At 48.6% G+C, this 22,141-nt stretch overlaps 1 protein-coding gene across 7 annotated transcripts in view; it reads left to right on the top strand.

The window, feature by feature from the left end:
- VAV2 (vav guanine nucleotide exchange factor 2) overlaps positions 1–22,141 on the top strand; it is a 93,673-nt gene that overhangs the window by 14,796 nt on the left and 56,736 nt on the right. For all 7 annotated transcript variants that reach the window (XM_015879278.2, XM_015879279.2, XM_015879280.2 and 4 more), the window contains exon 2: positions 5,728–5,844. In XM_015879278.2, coding sequence (XP_015734764.1) covers positions 5,728–5,844 — 117 coding nt within the window. The remainder of the gene's footprint in view (positions 1–5,727; positions 5,845–22,141) is intronic.

The following is a 22,141-nucleotide window of genomic DNA, read 5'->3' as shown; positions in this document are numbered from 1 at the left end:
TTTGTTATTATTTCACAGTCGCCTGTGTGACATAAATGATGTTGGAGTCAGGTATTAAAGGCATCTAATGCAGTTCCCACCCTGTGGTATGTTCCTAAAGTCAAAGCTTGTGTATTCAGCATCTCGGTTTTATACAGAACAAAGGATTTCTGCATGTGTTGTGTGCCAGCCCAGACTCGCAGCTTCCACCCAGGGTTCCCTCTCTGGCCCCATTGCTTGATGTGACAGGGGCTGACTTCCCCACTTGGCTGCCGTTGCTCCTCTCAGGGCATAACGGATCCGTTCTCATCTCTGTCCTGTCAAGAATTCATCACGGCCCAAATCCTCACCCAACCCAAAGAGCAGCAAAACAATGAGAGCTTGGAAAGTTCTGTGTAAGCACATCGTTCCGGTGTAACCTTATATACAGTTACATCATTACCCGTTTTCTTTAACAGCAGCTGGATTCTGCGTTACAATTTGATTGTCACGGTTGGGACAAGCCCTGTCCTAAAGCTGCTGGCTAGAATGTTTCGTGTTTTCATTGCTGTAAGCTCAGTGTGTGGGAAGGCATCTGATTTCTTGATCAGCTATAATAATAATTGCTTTCTTTTTTTCTTATTTAAACCTATGGTTGTGTTTCATGCATGATGAAGCACGAGCCCTGGTGGGGAGCTTAGGACTTCATATCAAGAGCAAAAGCTAAATAGTTCCTCTTTATTCCTGGTACTGAGCTCTGTGATGGGAGCCGTGCCTCTTCCTGCAAGAGGAGAAATGAGCTGGGCTTAATGAGTGCAGCAGGGGATGCTGCTAAGGGTGACAGACATGGGCAGATGGAGCGGTGCCTCCGAGCCCTGCAGCCTCAGACCTTGTGTCTCGCTCAGTCCAAGCCAGGATTTGGCAGCGTGCTGTTGATGTGCCTCAGAGACAGCCCAAGCTTGCTCTAATCCCTCCTGTGTTGTGTGGGAGAGGCTGAAAGGAGCCTCTTCGTGTTTGGTCTCTAAGGGATGTGGATAATGACACAGGTCTGGTCCTGGTCCATGAAGGCATGGCACGATGCTGCTGTCCAAGCTGGTCCTGCCATGCAGCATGAAGGCAGCCAGGGAAGGGTTTTCATGTGACCAGGTGCTTGGATAACCCAAGGGCATCTGTCAGCCCAGGTTTTTCCAGGATGGGCAGGGATGCAAATCCTCTTCTTTATTCAGCAAATAGAGCTTCTTTCCTCACTTTCCTAACACTAAGAATGTGGCAGGTTCCTCAAAGCAGTGCTGTGAACCCAGAGATGTCTGAATTTCTCTCTCTCAGAGCTGGTGAAGACTTAGGTCTTCAGAAATGGTCAGGACCATCTGCTTTTCCCAGAGCCCGTGCTATTCCTTTGCAGATTTCTTCCTTAAAGACATCCTACATAATCAATCTCTGAAGTATAATCAGTGTGGGGAGAACTGAAGTAAGGTTCTGTGAATCCTCAGTGCAAAGGTCTCAGTATGGTGGGTTTGCACCCCTGGCTGCACTTGTTGCAGTCAATGGGCTTTGGCAGCCCTGGTGTTGTGTGGGCTGAGAATGGCAGATCTGCAAACACCTCTGATAGAAAGGCTGGGGTAGTTGGGTGAAACCTTTCCCTTCCCTTTGCTGTGCTTGTTTTTCCCCTTGGGAGCTTTGCCTGCAGACCTGGGAGGACTTCACAAAGAGGGGAAATGCTGTCCCCGACTGCAGCCGGCAGCTTTCTTTGGGAAGTCACAGCTTCCTTCCTCCCATTTACAGTCCCTGTGCATCACAGTGGCAGCGTGGCCCCGCGGGCTCCCCAGCACGCTCACATCAAACCTTCTTGGCCCTGCTGCCAGGGATGGCTCAGCTTCCCTCCCAGCTCAGGGAAGGTCATTGATGCCGTCAGAATGTGCCCCCTTAGGACAGAAGGGTTGTGGCTCTCTGTGTTTTCTTTCTACCCTAAACCACGAGGTGTTACCCCACTCCCTCCTCCAACCCTGCATAGTCATCTTGGATTCATTGGACACCTGATCGGGGGGGTTTGTTCAGGGTTTTTCAATTTCATTTCTCACTTTTCTCTATAGAAGTGCATATAGTGGGCAAAGTGAGCCTGCTGGCCCAGCCTGCAGCAGCCCCTGAAGGTTTGGGGTCAGCAGAACCCCTATAGGATGCAATAGGTTGGGCTTTGGCAGCTCCTACACCGCTGACTTGGCCTACACGGGGACTTTCCTCTGTGCTTTCTCTATATGCACATCAGTGCATTTCTTCTGCGCCTCTGATTGATGTGGATTTAATCATTTGATGCTCTGCTGTGTCTCTCATTCCTCCCACGTCCTCAGATCATCAGCCACCTCAGCACTGCTTGCCCCCAGTCCTCTCCTTGTTTTAGTAATTGATGCTTTGTAGGAAACCCAAGGGCTCTGCTTAATGCTTCTCCCCACTCTGGCTCAGGAAAGGCTTTCAGCAGTGCTTGTGTCTTTAACTGAGCTTGTGTGGCTTTGGTGAATTTAATAGGTTACTCCAGGACCACCCACTATTATTTGTTTGGGGTTTTTTTGGGGGGGGTTGGTTTGTTTTAAATTGATCTTACAATGTTATGTGTATTGGGGCATCCTATTCACAACTTCTGAGAGACCACTCTGAAAGCCCACACCTTGTGAACAGCAGAAGTTCCCACAGCTGCCCAGTGCTCTTTGCTCACTGTACCTGTGCAGGAGCAAGGAGAGCTGCATAAAACAGGGCAAGGGCTGTACTGGGATCCTCCTGCTCAAGGCAGGTGCTCCTTGTGACTCTGTGCTGTCCCTGGAGGATGAGACTTCAGTGACATCTTGAAAGCTGATGCTTCCTTGCTTGGGAGCACCTTGGCTTGCTTCCCTGTTCCTCCCAGTGACCAGCAATTGGTGTTTGCTAAAAGAGATGCTTGCTATCCCTCAGGTGCTCTCCTAGGGCTAATCATGGCTTGTGGGTGGAGGTGAGGAGTTGTTGCGGTGAGGTCAGTGCTCATCAGTGTTTTGAGCTCGTTAATCAGTCTTGCTAAGTGGAATTTGCCTGGTCTGTGAGGCTCTGAAATGGGGAGAAATAATAGCACTAAATTGTTTGAGAAATAATTTCGTTCTCCGCTTCTCAGTAGATAAATCTGCCGTCCAACAGCCTGAAATTTAATCTGTCCATCTAAAGTAATTGATGAGCTGCGACTTGAATCCAAATGTGAATGGGAGGGGAGGTTTTTCTGCAGAGATGCTTTTGTATCACTTCTGCAGCTGCTGCTTTCTGCTCCAGACGATGGGATGGAGCAGGGGAGCACCAGGGCTGCTGTTTAGAGGGGGACATGAGCTTCCATAGTGCTTGTGGCTTTAATTACTGGTCCCAAAATTCTCTAGTAAAGCCTTGATATGGAGGAGAGCTCGACCAGGCAGAGACATTTGGAGTGATTAGGAGGTAAAGATCATGGCTTAATGAGGGGTTCTGGTAGCTCCAGCCCTGTGGATCCTGATGGATACTTGGATGCTGACTTTGAAACAAGCAAAGGGAGTGTCAATAGCTCTGTGCTTCAGCTGGCTGCGGGCCTGATTGTGTTTGCTCCTGCAGTGGCACTTATCAGGGCTTCCTCACTCCTGTTGCCACTCCAAGTGTTACAGTAGCACGTGGGGAACTCAGCATGACTCAAAGTTACCCTTTTGTTTTCTTAAGAGGTTTAGGCTGCTGCATGCTCGTTGTTCACCGCTGATGATTGCAGATTCCCTATTTTCTCAATGAGAGCTTTTTCCTTCCCCGTTTGTGACGGCTGTGATAAGCAGATGCTCGCAGCTCCCCATTGAGGACTTAGGTTTCTCCTGGTGCGTTTGGGCTGTGTTGGAAGCCAGATAAGAGGAAATCTGACATCACGGTCAGGAAGTGCTAAAGAAAGTCACTTTCGTCATTGGACAGTGGGTTATCTAAAACGGTAGGGCTGCAGCATTCCTTGCATGCTGCTGGGCCCATTTACAGCCCACGGCTTTGGATGGTGTTCAGCAGTGTGGCTCCATGCCCACTCACCCCACAGTTATTGTACGTGGCTCCAGAGTATGAACCCAGCCCTGCTGCTTCCCAAAGAGACCAGCTCTGTGAGCTTTCCTATGATCCCACACCAACAAACCACCTGCCGCGCTTCTTCCTCTCCCTATATTCTATCATTCAGTTTCTCTCAGGGATCCCAAGCCTTTCACTAGGCTTGCACCAGCCTGTATATAGGAATTGGGGTCTGTTAAGGAGCATCTCCCAAATCCCACCCTGGGCAGTTGTGTTGCTGAGCAGACACTGCAGTGTTCACAGGCTTCATCCCAAAAGCTGCTGAGGAGTTTCCATGCACAGGGCTGCTGTCATCCCAGATGTCACCTGCTCCTGCTAACTCAGTAGCTGGCAGCCTGATGGCTTCCATGTTTGAATAGGGTGAGCAAAGATACTTGGACACAACCCATGCTGAGAAGAGTATTTGGTTCTTTTCTTCCTTACCAGAGACAACCCAGGGTTGGGAAGCCTGCCATGGTGTGCTGGCTTGCTGTTAGAAATGGTCAGGATGGAGGCATTTTGTTGTTGCCTTGGGCATGCAGTCTCTTGAGATGCATCAGAAAGGAGGCAGTGTGAAGCTGGAGCTTGTCATGGATTTGCATCAAAAATGCATTGTGGACAATTGAGGATCTCACATCCTTCACCTCCAGCTCAGCTGAACACCAAACGCTTTGAAAGTCAATCTGAATTGAGCCCTTCAGCCATCTCTTCTCCCCAAGCCCTGGGACCTGCAGGGAGGGCAGGCTGTGCAGCTGAGGCTGTTACCTGTGTCGGTCACGTTCAGAACTGGAGGTTTTAAAGGATTTAAAATAAGTACATGCTTTAAAACATGAAATCATTGAGGCTGCCATGTGACAGCAATCGTAGGCCTGCTGCAAGCAATCGGTGTGCTCAGGATGTGAATTCCTGCAGGCACCCAGAAGACAAAGTTGTTTCATAACCCGTATCAGCAAGAAGTTGTAAAGCTGTTCCAAAAGCCCTCTCTGTCTAGACAGGTTGTATTTATGGCAGCGTTTATGTGCAATAGAGGAATGCCCCAGAAAAACAGAATTGTTTTCAGTTTCTGCCTCTGGTGCTTGTTTGTCTAATGAGAGAGCTGATGTGATGGCTGTGCTCGGTGCTGGGAGCTCAGCTTCACGTGGAGGGGCTGAAGGGGAAGGAAGGGTGATGGGGTGTGGGTGAATCAATGTGTTAGGAATGAGGTGGTCCTGCATATCCATCACCACTGACCTGAAGCCTAATCCTAAAGGCAGTGATGCTGACGTACTGTGGTTGTGCTTACAGATGCAATGAATACAACTCATGCAGGGAAGTGCCAACAGGAGCGTGTTGGAAATGGTTAAAAGCTCAGCGTTGGGCTTCTGTAGACCCTCAGCTGTAATTTATATTTGGGTTAAGGCTTGAAAGGGAAACATTCTAGCTTGAGTTTTCCAGCCTTTGAGTGGTGTTACCTTATGTTTGAGCTGTGAAAGTTGCTTTTCAAAAGGGTGTTTGTTTCTGGTGTGCAGCTGAGAACACAGGAGTCCTATCAGGGCACCGGGAGCCGACTTCTCCAGGAACAACAAATAAACCAACCCAGCCTTTTTCAGTGCAAGTCCCTGAGCTCCCATTAACTTGTCTCACATGTGAATTTAGCTAAGGGGAAATCTATGTTAAAATCTTTGCCCGTCTGGCTTATTTTTTTAATCTCCCCTTTTCTATTTTCCTTTCCCTCAGTTCCTCTGCTTGAAGAACATCCGGACCTTCCTAAAAGTGTGTCACGACAAGTTTGGGTTAAGAAACAGTGATTTGTTCGACCCCTTTGACTTGTTTGATGTGCGGGACTTCGGCAAGGTAAGAACACAGCGCCTGCCTGGGGGATGTGAGGGTTTCAATGCTGCTGTTCCAGGCAGCCCTGCAGATTCATGCCATGAATGTGGGGAAGGCTTTGGGATTTTTTCAGAGCAAATTCTGTGTTTTAACTCATGTATCTGGCTTGTGGTAGCTTGAATATTTGGGGGCTGATTCTGCTGTGTGTTAGTGAATTAGGGGAGCGAGTACTCGAGCTTTGTTCAGATTGCAGAGCCTCTGGGATCAGCCTGTAGTCCATGGGAGATGGCTTTTTCTTGGATGGGGGGAATAGGCTTCAGGTTTTCCCCAGGTATGTGTGTGCAAATCATGCATTGCCCACCCCAGCTGCTGCCTTTACCATGAGCAGAACAGCCACACCACAATCACTACCAGCTCTGTGATGGGGTGGGGGGAGTTTCTGAAACAGAAAGTTTCATGCCAAGGCAAAATTAGCAGCAAAGTGTTTGTGAGAAAAGCATATGGAGGGTTCCTTCCCTCCCCCCCACCCCACTACTCCCACTGGGTGCTGGTTCTGTTGGTGCTGTGTCACCCAGATGGGAGGACCGAGTGCATCCTGCAGCTGATGGGCTGCACCGAGTGCTGTGGGAGCCCCAGCTGTGAGGGAGGGACAATCCTACATGGTTCTGATAAGAGCCTGTTGTTCTGCTCCCTTTGCTTCTGACATGTATAGCATCAGGAGTAAGCTGTTACTCAGATGGATTTGGGGCTCAGGGAAGGCATTACGTGGGACAATGGTTATATTCTGCAGTGGAAAAGGTGTGAAAAGATTTATTAAAGCTCTCTATTGTTTCACCTCCTTGGGGCTGTCAGGCGTAAGCTGCTTGAAGACGCCTTCTCCTCCCATTATCCAAAGCGTAGATTTTCACTGCTGATGGGGATGTATTATTTGATATTTATTGCCTAATTTATTTCTGGACCATTATCTGGAATGTGCAATCACAGGGGCTTGTTTTATGAGTTTTTTAATTTATGAAATACAAGGCAGCTCTTGTTGCTCTGGGAATACGAATGCACAGAGGGAACCTTTTGGGCTGGGGGAAAGAAGCGCCACTAATTAAAACGCTGCTTTATTGTCACGTTTCTCTTGCTCTGTGCTGCTTCACGTCACCATAGGAGCCCACTAGCAGAGGGGCTGGTGGGATGGACTCCTGGAACGTGTCAGCTGAACGCAGCTTTGTTTCCTTTGTGTCCTGGTTCAGCTTCTCCCAACTCCTCCTGTTTACTTCTCAGAGGTCATTGAGGACTTTGCAGCCTTTGGTCTGTAGCAGGGGAAGGAGACGATGTGCTGTTTGCTCTTAACCCATAACAGTGCCGTTTTTGTTGGTTTTTCTAAGAGGCTTGGAAAGGAAAAAAAAAAACTTAGCATGAACTTCAGAGAGACCAAAGTGTATTTAGTAGCTGGGATCGGGCTGGCTTTAATACGCCTTATCTTCAAACAACCTCACGTGGTTTGCAAGGCACAGGTTCTGCACACAGAAATCTCTTCCTGCTGTGGCTGTCATGAGTTCGGTGGGATGTCAGCTGCCCCGAGTCCCTCTCAGAATGTCCCCATTGTCTTTGCCACCTTTCATTCCCTCTCCAGCCTCAGATCTGCGTTCAACAGCAGCAAAGCAAATAAACAGGGAAAAATCTGCAGCTGACCGCAGCTCCTTTCCGCTCTGAGCTGTAGTCCTGCAAGGAGCCTTCGATTCACGTTCTCACTGGCCAAAGGCAGACTTCACACACACAAAAATCCTCCCCGAAGCCATTCATTATTTATACCAGTAGTGCGTTTTGGCCTGTCAGATGCTCTGGCTTTATACGGAGCAGTGTGTAGGACTTTAAGGAGTGTTTAATTACACAGGGAGTGTGGTGGAGCAGTGCTGGGTGGTTCCTTTGAGGGCTTGAAAGCAGTTATTTCTCTCCTCCAGACCCAAAGGCTGGTTAGACAGCAGTCACACACAGCACTCGGACTTGCTGAAGTGTGATTACCAAACAGAATGTGGCACTGGGGACTCTCATCCCTCCTTGGGCTTTAAGCTCAGGAAGTCGCTGCTTCCTTGCTGCCAGCAGGAGAACAGCTGGAGAAATGGGATCGCTGGCCATGTGGGCTGCTCCAACCCGAATCCCCACGGGGCTGAAAAGATCCATCTCAGCCTTCGTGGGATGTTGGGTAATTGGCAGGCGAGGGCTTCTGCGGAATGGATGTGTCATGGTTCTTGTAATCGGGGCCGCAGTGTTTCCCATTTACCCCTGGGAGCTGAAGGGCTGCTCTCAGCTGCTCACAGCCCATATTTTCCTGATGTCCAGTTGTCTGGCAAGCCCTCTGTCGCAAGGGAAGGGCTGTGCTTCGCAGCATAGGTTGCCAAAAGTGACTTGCAATGCTGACTGCCCACGTTTCCAGTTTGTAGACGCCTTAAAAGACCTAATTGTTGACAAGGATATATTGATTTCTGCAAGCCGTATCACAGCTCTGCTTGGGTTTGAATCCTTTTCCTTTGAAAGGAGCTCAAAAACCATCATCCACAATAGGGACCTGTACAAAACTGCTCCGTGGTGCCCAGCCCTTGATAACACAGCCCGGCTTCTGGAAGAGAAATGAAATGAAATAAAGCCTCAGTGCTCGTGTACAGCGCGATGCTGCGCTGCACTTCATGCACATTTAATAGCAGCAATGATATAAAACGCAACTCTTATTGGACTTGCTAATTTATTGGCACCGACTACGATGAGATAAAATGTACATAAATATGGATTAAACTCTTTATCACTCTATTAGTCAGCATGATAGCGGCAAGGTTCATTAAATGGAGTTACTCATTTTCAATAACATGCAGTAATGTACCTTCCTTTTTGGAGGAGGGGGGGAGAAATATAGTTCAAATATTCATAAAGCCACGGAGCATGTCGTTTATTAGCCTCCCACTCCTCTCTGCTCTCCTGATGAGTGTTTAATTGTCATCACTTTTCTTTAGAAGTTCTTGGACTGCTTGGAATAAATGTGCTGCATACATACAACTGCCCTACGGGAAGGGGCAGCAGCACAGTACATGCTTTGCATCATCTCAGCCACTTAGTGGCTGCTCTGTGGGGCTTGGATGTGTGTCCAAAGGGGGATCCTATGGAGGCTGAGCTGCTGATTGCTCTATCGGTCACAATATATGATGTGTGCAGCAGGTGGGATGAGATATATTAGCAACGGTAATGGGAGCACGGTTGGACTAGATGCTCTTGTAGGTCCTTTACAACCTTGTGATTCTAGGAGCATCGTTCCCCAAAAGAAGGGTGTGTGTATTTCTTATAAGCTCCCATGGGAGCAGCAGCGTAATCGGCCTGCAAAGAGTACATGGAGATGTGTGTGCTGCTGCGTGCTGTGCTGCATCAGCTTGGACACTGGGATGGAAAAATCAGCTGGGTGAGGATGAGTTGGTTCTGTGGGTCTGTTTTGGGATGGGTGGTGCTTTGTGGTCAGAGCACGCGGAGCTCAGAGCTGAGCAGTGCAGGGATGGTTCAGGGAGCTGTTGTTGCAGGGGGGTGTAGGCTGCTCCTTGGGTTACAGGCTGGGTCACAGCAGGTGCAATGCGTCCCACAGATGTTTTTGACCCAAGCACTAAATGCACGCACAGGAAACTCTGATGCTGAACTTCCCTATACAAATAGGGGCAAATGAATTGCTGATCTCGGTGGCTAGCCAAGCGTGCACCAGGTGGTGCGTTCTGCTGCACCCTGCACAGACCTGCTGCCATGCTGGCTATTGGGGCTCCAACTGCTGTGAATTTCCCCCAGCTCTCTTATGGAAGCTGGAAACCGAGTGCTGTGTTGTGCCCCATGGTGTCCCCAGCTGGGTGAGAGGAGAGGCTGTGTACCCCCCTGCCTATTGGTGGCTCTCCAGCACCCAGCCCAGCAGAAGCTCCTGGCTGCACAGTGACCAATTAGCTCTGCTTTTTTCCTTTTAATCTCTCCCCTACTTGCAAATCCACACTGTTTATAGATGCACAGATTTTCAGTGGAACCGAAAGAGCCAGAAATGTTTGTTCTGGGAAGCTTTGCTTTCTCTCCCCCTACCCCCCCCTCAATTCTTGGCTGCTTTCCCCAGTGTTTTTCCAAGGGGTCAAATTAAGGGGTATTAAGTTTCAGATCAAACAAGCGTGGCAGGATCTTTCGTAACTCCCATGGTCTGCATGGGAGAGCTGTTCTCAAAGAGCAGCTGAATGTTGTAATGTGTGAGGAATCCAAGGTATCGATCAGGACATGGATAAATGCATATTCCTAATGTGTATGAAATTGATTTTCCTTTAGTTCCTTCGCTTGGCTGAGCTCTCCTTGCAGTCATATTAGACAAGGTTGGGGTGAAAATGATGGTTTTTACTTCGGAAAACCTTTGAGCAATAAGACATCCACGTCTCTGCCTCCACAAAGGGTTTCCCTATTGTTTAGAAAATGTCTGCTTGCATTTGACCCCTGCAAGATGTTTTTCCTTGATGATGTCATCGGGCATTTGTGACTTAATGACTTGATGAAGATCATCGTGACTGAGAGATGTCCCCAGGCTAAGTGAGCCCTTCTATACTCAGCGCTCTGTTGGTGCATCTGGCATCACTTGAGCTCAGCTGTTCTGTGTGCATTGGCAAAGGAAGGAAATCCAGCCCAGGTCGTGTCATTGAAAGCAGTCCTAGGGTAAAAGGAGGTTCTTATTCTGTAATGAGCCAGGGCTCTGCTGTTTCTTTATTAAAATCTCCCCTATGTTTCCTAAGCTCTTGGAGCTGCAGCATCTGATAGTGAGGCTGTCTCAAGGCCAAACACTTCAGTTACAAAGAATAATTAACATTTCTTGAAGCAGATTAATGTGTGGGTGTAACCCTGTGTAGGCAGAACACGCCAGAAGTGAAACTCTCAGCCTGAAAGCACTGACACGACCAAATGCCACCAACCTGGGGTAGCTCTGCATCCTCCCCCTATGGAACAGATTGGAGGGCAAAAAAAGCTTCTGCAGAAAACAGATTCCTCCTGGGCCAAAGGAGAGCGGGCACCAATTGGTGCATCGTTGCCCTGAGCCTGAAATACCCACTGTGATGGTGGGACCTGCTGCCAGGGGAGGGGACAACTCTTGTGTGCATAGAGTGGGGGGACTTATTTGGGGCTCCTCCTCCATCAGCCCTTTGCGTTTAGGCGGCCAGTTGTTTGAATAGAAATGTTAATGTTTCACAGCAAATCAACATTGCACAAAGCAGGGGGAAGAGAGATGATGTATGGGAAGCTCTGCTGCTTGGCAGAGTGTGGGTTTGGTGAGGTGTGTGTGCTCAGTCCTCCCAGCAGCTCCTGCCTTTCCAGCACAGCTCCATGCACCAGGGCTGCCCTCCTGCTGCTCGCTCCATCCCCCACTCATTCAAGGGAATTAAAGAGGGAAAAAAAACCCAGCATCTTGGAGTATTTTGTTCCACTCCTTCAAAATGGGCTGCTTGTTTGTCCTTGGAGTGAGTCCAGCTTTTTTTTTCTTTCCCTTTTTCCTCCAGAAATGAGATTTCTTCTGCCCTCTCTGTGCTTCCCATGCCCAATCCCATTGGGTGCAGGGCCCTGGGGGCTGCAAACCTTGGGGATGGATGGTGCCATGGACCTGCACTGCGTGCCTTGGGGCACTGACATGGGTGGTTTGACTTCATCTGCTGTGTTGGTGGGGTGCACAGTTGAATGGGTTTGAAAAGCTTTTCTCTGCATCACAGGTGAGGTCAGGGTGATGGAGACATCTGAAAGCCATTTGTGTGGGCTGTGTAGTGCTCTGAACTCATTTGCCCTTTGGGAGAGCTACCTCTGCCCTTCTTGCTCTCACAAACTGCCAGGGTTGGAGGTGGGTGAGGAAGAGAAGGGAGGCACGGAGGCTGTACAAGCCTCGATGCTTTGCTGATGAGGTTAATGAGCCTCGGATGGTGATGCTGCAGCAAGTTCATTTATGTTCTCAGTCTTAATGGGGTGTAAGTGAGGCATTCTCCTTTTCACCGTCATTTTCATCCTACTAATTACATATTAAAGCCTAATTGTGGTAGCGAGAAAGCAGCCCTAATGCACCCTGGGTAAAGTTAATGGTGTGGGCACGTTCTATTCAGTGGTATTTGTCAAGGTTCCCTATCCCAAGCCTGTCTTGAGGAATTTTAGGTGTGTAGCTGGTAAATGTTTGCTGGCTTATCTATTAAAGAATAAGGCAGTGTGGGAGAGGCTGGCTTAGGAGACTTCTCCAGGGCTGACAGATGGTGGGGATTTCACAGCCTGTTCCTTAAGTTTTGAGAAAGGTGGAGAACATTTCAAAGGAAGGAGCTTATGTGCAAATAGGCTGGAAGTAAAGGCATGTATCAGGGCCAGCAGTTTGCAGGTTCTTCAGGGACTTGGATGGAGACATCCCTTCCCATTCCCCAGCCAGGGCTTCATTCTGTTGCCTTGCTGCTGGCAAGCAGTGCCAAACATCAGGGGGAAGAATAAGAAGCCACCATACCATACATAGAGCTTCCAGTGTTGGTGCCAGCGGTGTGCATTGAGAGCTGGGGGTCCCAGAGGATCCCATCTGTGAGCACTGATTTTTGGCAGCAGGATGTGTGCAGAGCCCAACCAACCCAAGGTTGGTGCTGGAGCTGTGGTGTGGGAGAGGTGCTTGCAGAGACATTGTGTGATACAGTGAGCATCGCTCCCTTATGTCTCTACTACATACCTGAGTCTGATGGGTGCAACTGCTCTGCAATGGCAAAGAGAAACTCTGTCTTCCAAACCAGTGGACTGTGAAGATTATTGGAAAAAAAAAAAAGAAATTGAATATATTTCTCTCATGCGGAAATAGTGCTTTAGTCCCTGTACGTAGAGATTTATCAAAAGGACCTCTGTGCTCCAGAAGCAGAGCTGAGATCACAGTTCATTGCAGATGCGAATTGAACTGGCTGAGTCCCACTTTCAGAAGAATATGAATAACCATTGTGCGGTGGCGGTATATCTTGAACCCTATGTGTCAGTTCTGCTCTGAGGCTGCATTTGGAGATGTTAGATTTGCTGCCTTTGGAGATGTTAGATATGCACAGCAAATTAATTGAGAAGGCTGGGAAAAAAAACAAGTTAAAGATAAAGCAAACCCAAATTTTCTGGCTGCTGGGAATAACATGAAGGTGGCTATGAGGGCTCTGTGATGTTGGGTGCTGGGGAGAAGCAGCAAATGGAGTCCAGCAGATCCTGGTGGATGTCAGAGATGGATCCATGTAGGTCTGGTTGGCTTTGTTTTCTTTCTCAACTGGGATGTTTGATCCCGTTATAGGAGATGCTGGATGGGAAGCTAATTTTAAGCACTTTCAACTAATGCAACTGTTGTGGGTGTGCTGATTTTGTAGAGCTTGGCTGACAGCTCCTCCTAGGATATCTGGTTTCTGGACCAAGAGCTCAATAGGATTAGATGTTTATGATGTCTTAGCTCATGCACAAAGATTTATTAGTCAGTAGGTGATGCTGTGGTAGAGCCTTGAATAGTCTGGAAGGGAAAAGACCTATTGACCTTGGTGGTGTTATTGATGTAAAGAGGAAAGCCAGGTCAGGGTCACCAGCCCATGTTTGGTCTAAGCACCAGACTTTATTGAAAATCATGTGTAGGAAAAGCTGCAGTTGGGAAGCAGAAAAGCTTTTGGTTTAAATCCAACCTGCAGGGAACCATGCAAAGGGCTCTCATCTGAAGGCCCCACTGTATTCTCACCTCCATCAGCCAAATCCCAGCACACTGCCTCCCTCCTGCCCCATTGCCATTGTTCATAACATTGTTCTAATTACTGGAGTGTGCAGAATTGACTCTTCAAATGCCTCTCGGCAAATTCCATTTACACATTGATGCTGTTTCTCCATGCTGCAGCGTAGCCATTGGAGCTGGCTGTAGTGGGGCCATGGTCTGGGACTTCTCTGCCCTTCCTGGGTAAAGCAGAATACAATCATGTTGGATCATGGGTGCTTATGGAGGTCAGAGTGAGTAAACTTGGGGACTAGGATAGAGGCTGGTGCTCTGCTATGGAGGCTGTGGGTGCAAGGACCCAGGAGCAGCTGGAAATGGCCTGCAGTAGAGAGGCTCAACAGGAAGCCAAGCTGTTAACCCAAACTGGGATGTTTGTGGGGGCATTCTAATGTACATATCCTCTGCTTTCTCATGATCGCTGTCCCTTGCGGAAGGGGCTTGGTGCCTTTGTCTGGACCTTTTGGCCCTGGCTCAGTGCAACAGACTCTTGTGTACGTCATTTCTAGAGGACTTTTGGTTTTTAAGTGGGTAAGGAGCACTTGAGTAATGCTTTGGGCTCTTCCTGCATTTATGAGGGGCTAAAAACTTAAAGCTGAAAGCTCAGTTAGCAAGTAATTGCAAGGTTCCTTGGCCTGAGGCTTTAAGAAAAATGCCAAGGAGAGAAGGTTTTCTCCCTAATGTTAAGAGTGGGCAGCTTTGGACCATCTCCTGACTCCCTGAGCACTTATGGTAGGTCTGTGTAGCAAATTGCTGCTGTGAAATTACAGGTTGCTGCTGTCTGGGTTTCCCTCATCCTCTGAAGTGCATTGGCAGCACAGGAGCTGGGCCAGCAGGTCTTAGAGAGGAGAACTAGGATTGACTGCAGAGGTCGTCCCTACCCTGGACCCTATGTGGGGCTGCAGCCAGTTTCTGGTATATAAGGAAGTCTAATTGCCCATCGTGGGAGCGCTTGGTGCACACACCGACCCTTTGTAATGTGCCTCTTCTTGGTCAATGACTCAGGGAAGAGCAGTTATCCTTCAGGGGAGCAGCAGAGCCTGAACCTTCACTTCATTACCATGCTGTTGTGTCAGCTGCTCTGTTTTAGCCCTGAAAGGTGGAGAAATAGAGAAAAGGAAGGTAAGGTTGTGAAGTCCCATCCCTGGTTAAGCAAAGGTTTGTGGCTGGAGATGCTCAGCATAGGCTTCAGACTAAATGATCTTAGTGAGCTTTTCTACCTTGACATGGTTCCTATGGGTTCTTGCTTTCACCGTGGCAGAGCACAAGAGAAAAGCAGTGCTGGGAGCCCTGGGAGAAGGTGGCACTGATGGAAAAGAGCTGTTGGGCTGCATGAGGTGGAAACCTCTACAGCACTGTCTGCAGTGGGTACTTTGTGCTTACAGGAGTGTTTCTGAAGCTGTGTAAAATGATCAGAGCCCCTTTGCTCCTCCCAGCCGCTTCTCCTGCTCTGTCTGTACCACAAATTGGTTTGTAAAGAGACAGAGATCGATTGAAACGAGTGGGCAGAGATTCCTGTTGGTGAAGCTGTGGGGAGGACAAGTAGATCTTTAGATGTCAGTGGTATTGCTCAGGTCTATTTCTAGCTGCAATAAATGCATTATTTTTACCCTGTTTTCTTTGGAAACATAAACGAGTAAACACTACAACATGGCACGATTAGGGAGAAAGTGAAGCATGGCTGTCAATCTGAATGACCCACCTCAAAGGAAGGATGGATGAGAGATGTAGTGCCCATTGTGGGGTGTAGCATTGCTGTTCAGCCCCCAGATTTAACTGCTTATTTAGTAAAGCTGGTCAGAGGAATGATCAGACATGCAAAGATATACAGGAAGGAAAACTTTCCCTGTACATGCGATTGTCTCCTGGGTGATGCAGCAGGTGTGAAATGGGAGGATGGTATCCAAAGAAGTGTATCCAAAGGTCTGCAGGAGGAAGGGGCAATGCAGAAGGGGTTGGAACCAAGCTAAGGAGGGCTTATCTTGGAGATGAACTGAACCATTCTCATTGTTTTGCTTTTCCTGCCATGAAAGTGAGTTCCCTGAACAGAATTGCTCTCCAGGTCTGCACCATCTGGGGGAGATACAATAATTACAATAAACCCATTTAAATTCCTCTTTGTGTTTTGGAGGAGCCGTAACAATTCCCCTGGTGCCAAGCCTTATTTTGCTTCCTTAATACCTGGTTTTCCAGAGTTTCCTTTTTCCTTCCTTTGCTCAGGGCTGTGGTTTCGGGGAGCTCTCAAAGAGATTTACTGAGCGCACGCACTGTGTGCCATCAACAGGGGCTGCACATCAAAGTGAAGCACGCGAGTAAATATTATCCCGACTCCAGGCTACTATTTATTCTTTCTCTTCCAAAACAAAACAAATTCATACATGCCTTCCCGAGGCTTGGAATTAATAGTTTGTTGTTTACCACCGTGGCAATGTCAGCACTTCAGTGTTTGCTCTGCTTTGCTTGGTAGATTTGGGCTTGGACAGCCTGTCTTTGTAGGGTTTGGCTTTCAGGAGGTGTTGAGTTCTCTGATATTCAGTCTGATGGTGCTATTTGGTGTCAGGCATCAGCACTACCAGGCTCTAGGGCTGCCTTGTGTGGGCTGGGGCTGGGGGCACTGCCTTGGATCCACGCAGGAGCAACCGCTTTGCATAGAGAATAATCAAATAAGATTATGCCATCCAATGTTTTATGTATGAGGCAGCGCGGGCTGTCAATAAGCCTCTATGTTTTTTAATGGGAACTCTCCCTGTGTTTCTGCTGGTGGCTGATGACACCAATTAATTTTATTGTTTGGAAATAATCTTCTGTGGTGTGTGATTTGCACAGCCCTAGCCTTATGCTTTCTAATGATTTCTCTATTAATTTCACCGCTGCCAATAAGCTGAAGATGCCTTTCAAGTGGAAAGGGAAACATGACCCAATACCACGGATAAAAGATTAGCGAGAGCAAATTAAATCTTGGTTAGTTGTGTTAGGACCCTGGCTGATGAAGGCAGAAGAGCTGCTGGAGCATGGAGAACCATGAGCCTCTGGGATGGAGGGCTTGGGGGTTGTTCCTTTGGAGCCCACTCTCACAGCCTGTTGCAATGGAAAGTGGGAGTGTAGTGCTTGGAGCGGGGGGTTCCTGGCTGGGATATGGGGATGAGTGGCAAAGAAAAGGCACAAAAATGCCTCTTGGTGATGGTATGTTGTATGTGGACACACAGGAGTGTGGAGATGCAGTTTTGCTTTTTCAAGAGCTTTATAATCATTGCTGAAATAGTGTTTTCATCCCTTATTATTCCAGTGTGCTGTTCCTTGGGCAATCAAAGTTAGGCCCTAATAGCTCTCTGAGTGACATTGTTTAATGGGGATGGCAGTGATGGGCTGGTGGTTGGACTTGATGATCATAGGGGTCTTTTCCAACCTCAATGAATCTATGCTCATTGAATGCCATTTGAGGGCTGAGTGGGAAGACTTTGGGCATTTCCTGGCTCAGGCTGCTCTATGAGGTGGTGATGTCACCATCCCTGGAGGTGTTATAGTAGCATTTACATGTTGTACTGAGGGACAAAGTTTAGTGAGGAAACCTTGGTAGTGGGTGGACAGTTGGAATGGATGATCTTGGAGGTCTTGGAAACATCCTTGGTGATTCTGTGATTCTAAATGAAGCAAGAAGGGGGGAAAAAATCAATGCAGGTTGTTGCCTAAATATTGATGTGAAGGCTTCTATAAATATGCACTTGTAAGCATACAGATATTTATTGCTTTAGTGTTCTGGTCGCTGTGATTGCCGTGGTGCAGTGTAGGCGCTGCATTGAAATGCATGGCAGAAGAGTGGCTCATTGGGGAGGTGGGCTGAAGGACAGTGGTCTGAAATGCTTGATCTTCCCTTGGATGCAGCTGGGAGCGGGCTCCGGGTGCCTGAGTGGTCTTTGTGGTGGCAATAACATGCTTACAGCTGGATCAAAGCCTGAGCTTGCTGCTGCTTTTGGAGTTCTTTGCGCTGAGCCTTCCCATAGGGCAGGTGCAACCCAGCCACGGCTCTGACTTCACAGAGCAACCAGCAAATCTCTGAGCCAAAACAACAGAAAAAGTGAAACTTCAGGTATTTTTCCTTCACTCTTCCAAAGAAAGCAAAACCTTGCAGAGGGGAACGGGTTGTCAGGAAAAGCAAGAAGCAAATGAGCAAAGAAGAAAAAAGTGCTTGCAGAGCCCCCGGCGCCAAGCGCTTGGGTTGCACCTTGGGTAAATAACGCTGCAGTACTACAGTGATGCTTCCCCCCCTGGATGCTTCCTTGTCTTTCTCACTCTCGTTGGCTCTAATCTTCCAATATTATAAGAAGTGACGAGTAATGGAGCTCTTGGCCTTTTTAAATATGTATGAACTTCTCTGGGAGGGCTGGAGAAATGAGGAGCGACGGAGACGGATAGCAGATGTGCGACGGTCTCAGCACCGTGTCATTTACAGGGTGGGTTTTTTTTTTCCCTTCTGGTGTCCTAAGTCATTATTCATAGGCAGAGCGTCACGTATCCCTGCTTTTCATGTAGGGATGATGATTATTTTAAAGAAGAAGGCTGTATCTGGGGCGCAGCTGTGATTCTGTCACAGAAAGCTGATGCTGCAGTTCTACTTGCCCTGCCTTTGGCATGTTGGGTCTTTGCTGCTGGCAAACAAAGGTGTTTCTGCCTCTTGTTGGCGTCACTCGGAGTGGAACTTGGGGCAGTAATGGTGGGTTTTAAAGACAGGCTCTTGTTGTGATGGTTGTTTAATATCGTGGCTCCTGCTGGCAGGACAGCAGCCTCAGCTTGGCCATGGGCAGAGATGCTGAGCTCATGTGTCTGTCTCCCAGGGCATCCCAGCTCTTCCAGGAGGGCTCAGCCCAACTCCCCACAAGATGCATAGCAGCGTAGTACATCTACTGCAGCTTACATTTGTCACCATAATGCATACAGCAGCACTGATTTTATTTTTACTGGGGAAGCGAAGCAGACAAGGAGAGGAGCTTAGGGAAAGAGGAGAACAGGCAGTGACACAGTGAGATTTGCTCTCAGGGCGAGTGCTCACGTCCCAGAGTGTAATAGTGAACGACGTTCCCAGGTTGTACACGATGCTGCTGCCACCCGTTTATGCAGTGGTGGTGTTTAATAGGGTTGGCTTTGCTTTTGCTCCCTGGGCTCTCACGCTGTGCTGAACCCACAGAGGTGGTTGCCCCGCAGTGCAGCTCCAGGGGGCTGTGATTTTCCTGAAGCACCTGGGGAGGGGAGATGCAGTCTAAAGAGAATTACTGCATTGCCTATCAACTGAAAACAAAAGTCTTTTGTGCTGTCAATCATTAGGAGGCTTTCTCTTGTCAACGCAGAGGAAAATGTCTCCTTTTCCCTTCTGCCAGGCTTTGCAGGGCTTTTCCTGCATTCAAGCAAACCAGCGCTGAGGCCAGCTGCTGACTTCATCACAAAGCAAAACAAACAGAAAACACACTTGGAATATTTTATCAGGTTTTAGAACTGAAAGAAGGAAGCAGTGCAAGCCAGCAGGTCTCCTGTCCCATGGCTGAGCCCAGGTGACACGTCATGCCATCAAGTAAAGCAGCAGGGAGAAGTTTCCTTTCCCCCACCCCGTGCTTGTGCTGGCAATGTTCTGTGCATGCTGCAGGAACACATTCTGTTGGCGAGAGTGGAAGAAGCTTGCTTTCTCTGCTCCCTTTTGCAAGATAACTTGCTTTCCTTCACTGCTCCTGTGTGTGCTGGGGATGGGAGCAGCACTGGGCATAAGGTTTGGGCCCTGGGACACGTGAGCTGCCCTTTGGAGCCCCAAAACCTTTGCAGAATTGGGCTTTGCTCACCACAATGTTTGTGTGTTTGCAGCCTCCACGTGGCTGTGACACACGCTGGTACCTGTGGGTGCCTGTTGACCATCTGCTGCTTCCTCGCTGCGCAAACTCGAGCTCTGATGGCTTTTTCCTGTAAACAGCTCTCTCCCGGGGCACCGTGTAGTATCAGGAACTGGTATCATTGTTCTCTGGAGCCGCATGTTTCCCTTTGCAGCCAGCTAAATATATGAAACTGCTAAATATATACGGCTGTCAGATGGAGATTCCATTTGTCTCTTGGCCCTGCTTGCAGCGTGACACCCAAATGTTGCTCTTGTTCTGTGCCAGGGGCGCACTGAAGTTATGTGACTTTGATGCCTTTGGGCCATAGCCCTTTGCCGAGCCAAGGTGCAATACTTGGCTGATGCAGACATCTGCTTGTCGCAGGGAAGCCCAAATTACCTCTGTGTGCCTTTTGCTTTTCCACTGCCCAGCACAGCTTCCACTACTCTGCCACGGCATGTTGCCAAGTAGTGTGAACGACTGTGGGTTGTGCCATCCCATGGGATGCAAAGTGAGGTAACAGAGCTCATGGCTCACACAGCCAGGGATGCTGTTTTTGTCCTTGGGGAAACCACAGCATGCTGATGCTGCTTTGCATCCCGAGACGACGCTCGTTCTCTGCTCCATTTGCTTTTGCTGCCTGATGGTTCTCCAGGGTTTTACATCAGCTATGTCTGCTTTGCTCCTTTTCTGTTATTTAAAAAGCTATTTTCAGAGCATGGAGTCTTGGAGCAGCCTGGGCTGCCTTTTGGATGTGCAGTGTCTCTGGACCAAAGCCCAGCACTGGTGACAACCTGCCACCTGCACTGTGCATCTCTGATGTAGGAAACACAACCGACTTCCAGAGAGCCTCCTGACCCCATCAGTTCTTTACTCCTCAATGGTTTGTGAACCTCAGAGCCCAGGCAGGGCTGCAGTGGGCAGTTTGTGGATGGTGACCCCCCCGTGAAGTCCCCCAGACCCTCCTTTGCAGCCGCCTCATCCAACCCATGTGCAAGCGCTGTGACTGCCTGGTGACAAGGACAAATGAGACCTGGCTTTTTCTTTCATTTCTCTGAATGCAGAAAATGTCTTATCCAGACTTTTCTTAAGAGAAGACAAATAAGAGCAACTCCATTTTCTTTGTGTCAGTCTCTTTTTGCTTCTTTTTCCTCTGAACCATAACAAAAGCGCTGGCACACTGCAGTTTGTAATCAGCTTAGCTCCTATTTTCTGCAGTACTCACTTCTGGAAGCGTGTGTGTCAAAGGCTCCAGGGCCAAAGGCAGGAGAATGCCTTCAAAGTTGAATCTGCATTTCTGCTAAGTAAACTCAAGCTATTTCCCTGTGCTAAGAGGTATTACTTGTTGGAACATCATTCTGTAATAGGGCAGGGGGGGAGGTTTGTATGGTTTGAGTACAGAGCCTTCATCCGTAGCCCTGAGGAGGTGAGGGGGCTTCTTGTCCCCATCCAGGTTGGGCTGTGATCTTCTGTGAAGTTGTGCGAGTCTCACCTAGGTACCACTTTCATCAATAATTGCTCCTTTATGTTGCTTTATTCAAATCATGTATCTCTGTTTGCTTTGAGCGTAAAGACATCCAGCAGTTAGCGAGCCATTGATCGCTGTCAGCACAAGCCCTTAGTGCTGGTTTGTACTCTTTTGTAATAATAATAGTAATAAATCACGTTGCATCTCTCCTCTTTCATCTTCAAATATGCTAAAGCTTTTTGTGAGTGGCTGATACGTGAAGGCAGGGACTGCTCCTGTCCTGGATATTTGTGCTCTGGAGCCCCAGGAGATGCTTTGAGAAACACGGATCCTCCCTCAGGTTTGATGAACAAAGGCTTTTGCCTCTCCCCATGGAGTAGAGGCATCAAAACAAGACCAGATGGCATCTGAAGCGCCTCACTCTGACAGCCAGGTTTGCTTCAGCCCCGATGAGAACACAGGAGGTTGCACTTGAGGAGCACGTGCTCCTCATGGATTAGTTTCAAGCTCTTTGGAGGTCTTTTCCCTTTCTCAGTACAAAAGCTGGGACCTTGACTCCAGCTTCTCCTGCACTGTGGGCAACTGGGTCCCTGCAGCCCTGCTCCAAGTGTCAGGTTTTGGGAGCACCTTTGTGCCTCTGTGCTCAGGGGAAAGGGTGTCAGAATCCAGCCAAGGGGCAGGGAGCCCCATAGAAAGGCAAATGGATGCTTCTGGCACTATGAGATGGCGCTCACCACTTACATACCTCAAGGCAGGGGGTTGCACGCATAAGGAATCACAGAATCATTAAGGTTGGAAAAGTCCACTAAGGTCATCAAATCCAACCATCAGCCCAATCCTGCTGACTGCCACATCTGCTCTTTCCTTGGAGGAGGTCTCCAAAGCAGGGCTCGCACAGCTGCACTAATACGGGTCTTTCAGGACGGAAAGTGAAAACAAAAATGAAGGAAACAGTTGTCCTCCAGGAAATTACAGCTCACAGTTTGATAATTGACCCCGCCATGGGGCTGTGAGTGATTGGCTGCATTAGGGGATTGTGCTGCTCTCTACAGCTGCCTTTTCTTTCCATCTTACAGCACCAGGCTGGCACTTGTCCCCTCCTGCTTTCTGGCGGATCGCTGCCCTAAATCACCCGCAGGCTCATTACCCACATTGGGAAGCCGCTGTGTGCACTGCGTGGCTCCAACAAGCACATCCCTCCTGGGGTGCAGTCACTAATGAGGAGAGGGCCGT

This window comes from Coturnix japonica, chromosome 17, assembly GCF_001577835.2.
Source record: "Coturnix japonica isolate 7356 chromosome 17, Coturnix japonica 2.1, whole genome shotgun sequence".
Taxonomy (NCBI): Eukaryota; Metazoa; Chordata; class Aves; order Galliformes; family Phasianidae; genus Coturnix; species Coturnix japonica.
Note: the sequence above shows the minus strand (reverse complement) of the source record. Positions and strands in the feature narration are given on the sequence as shown.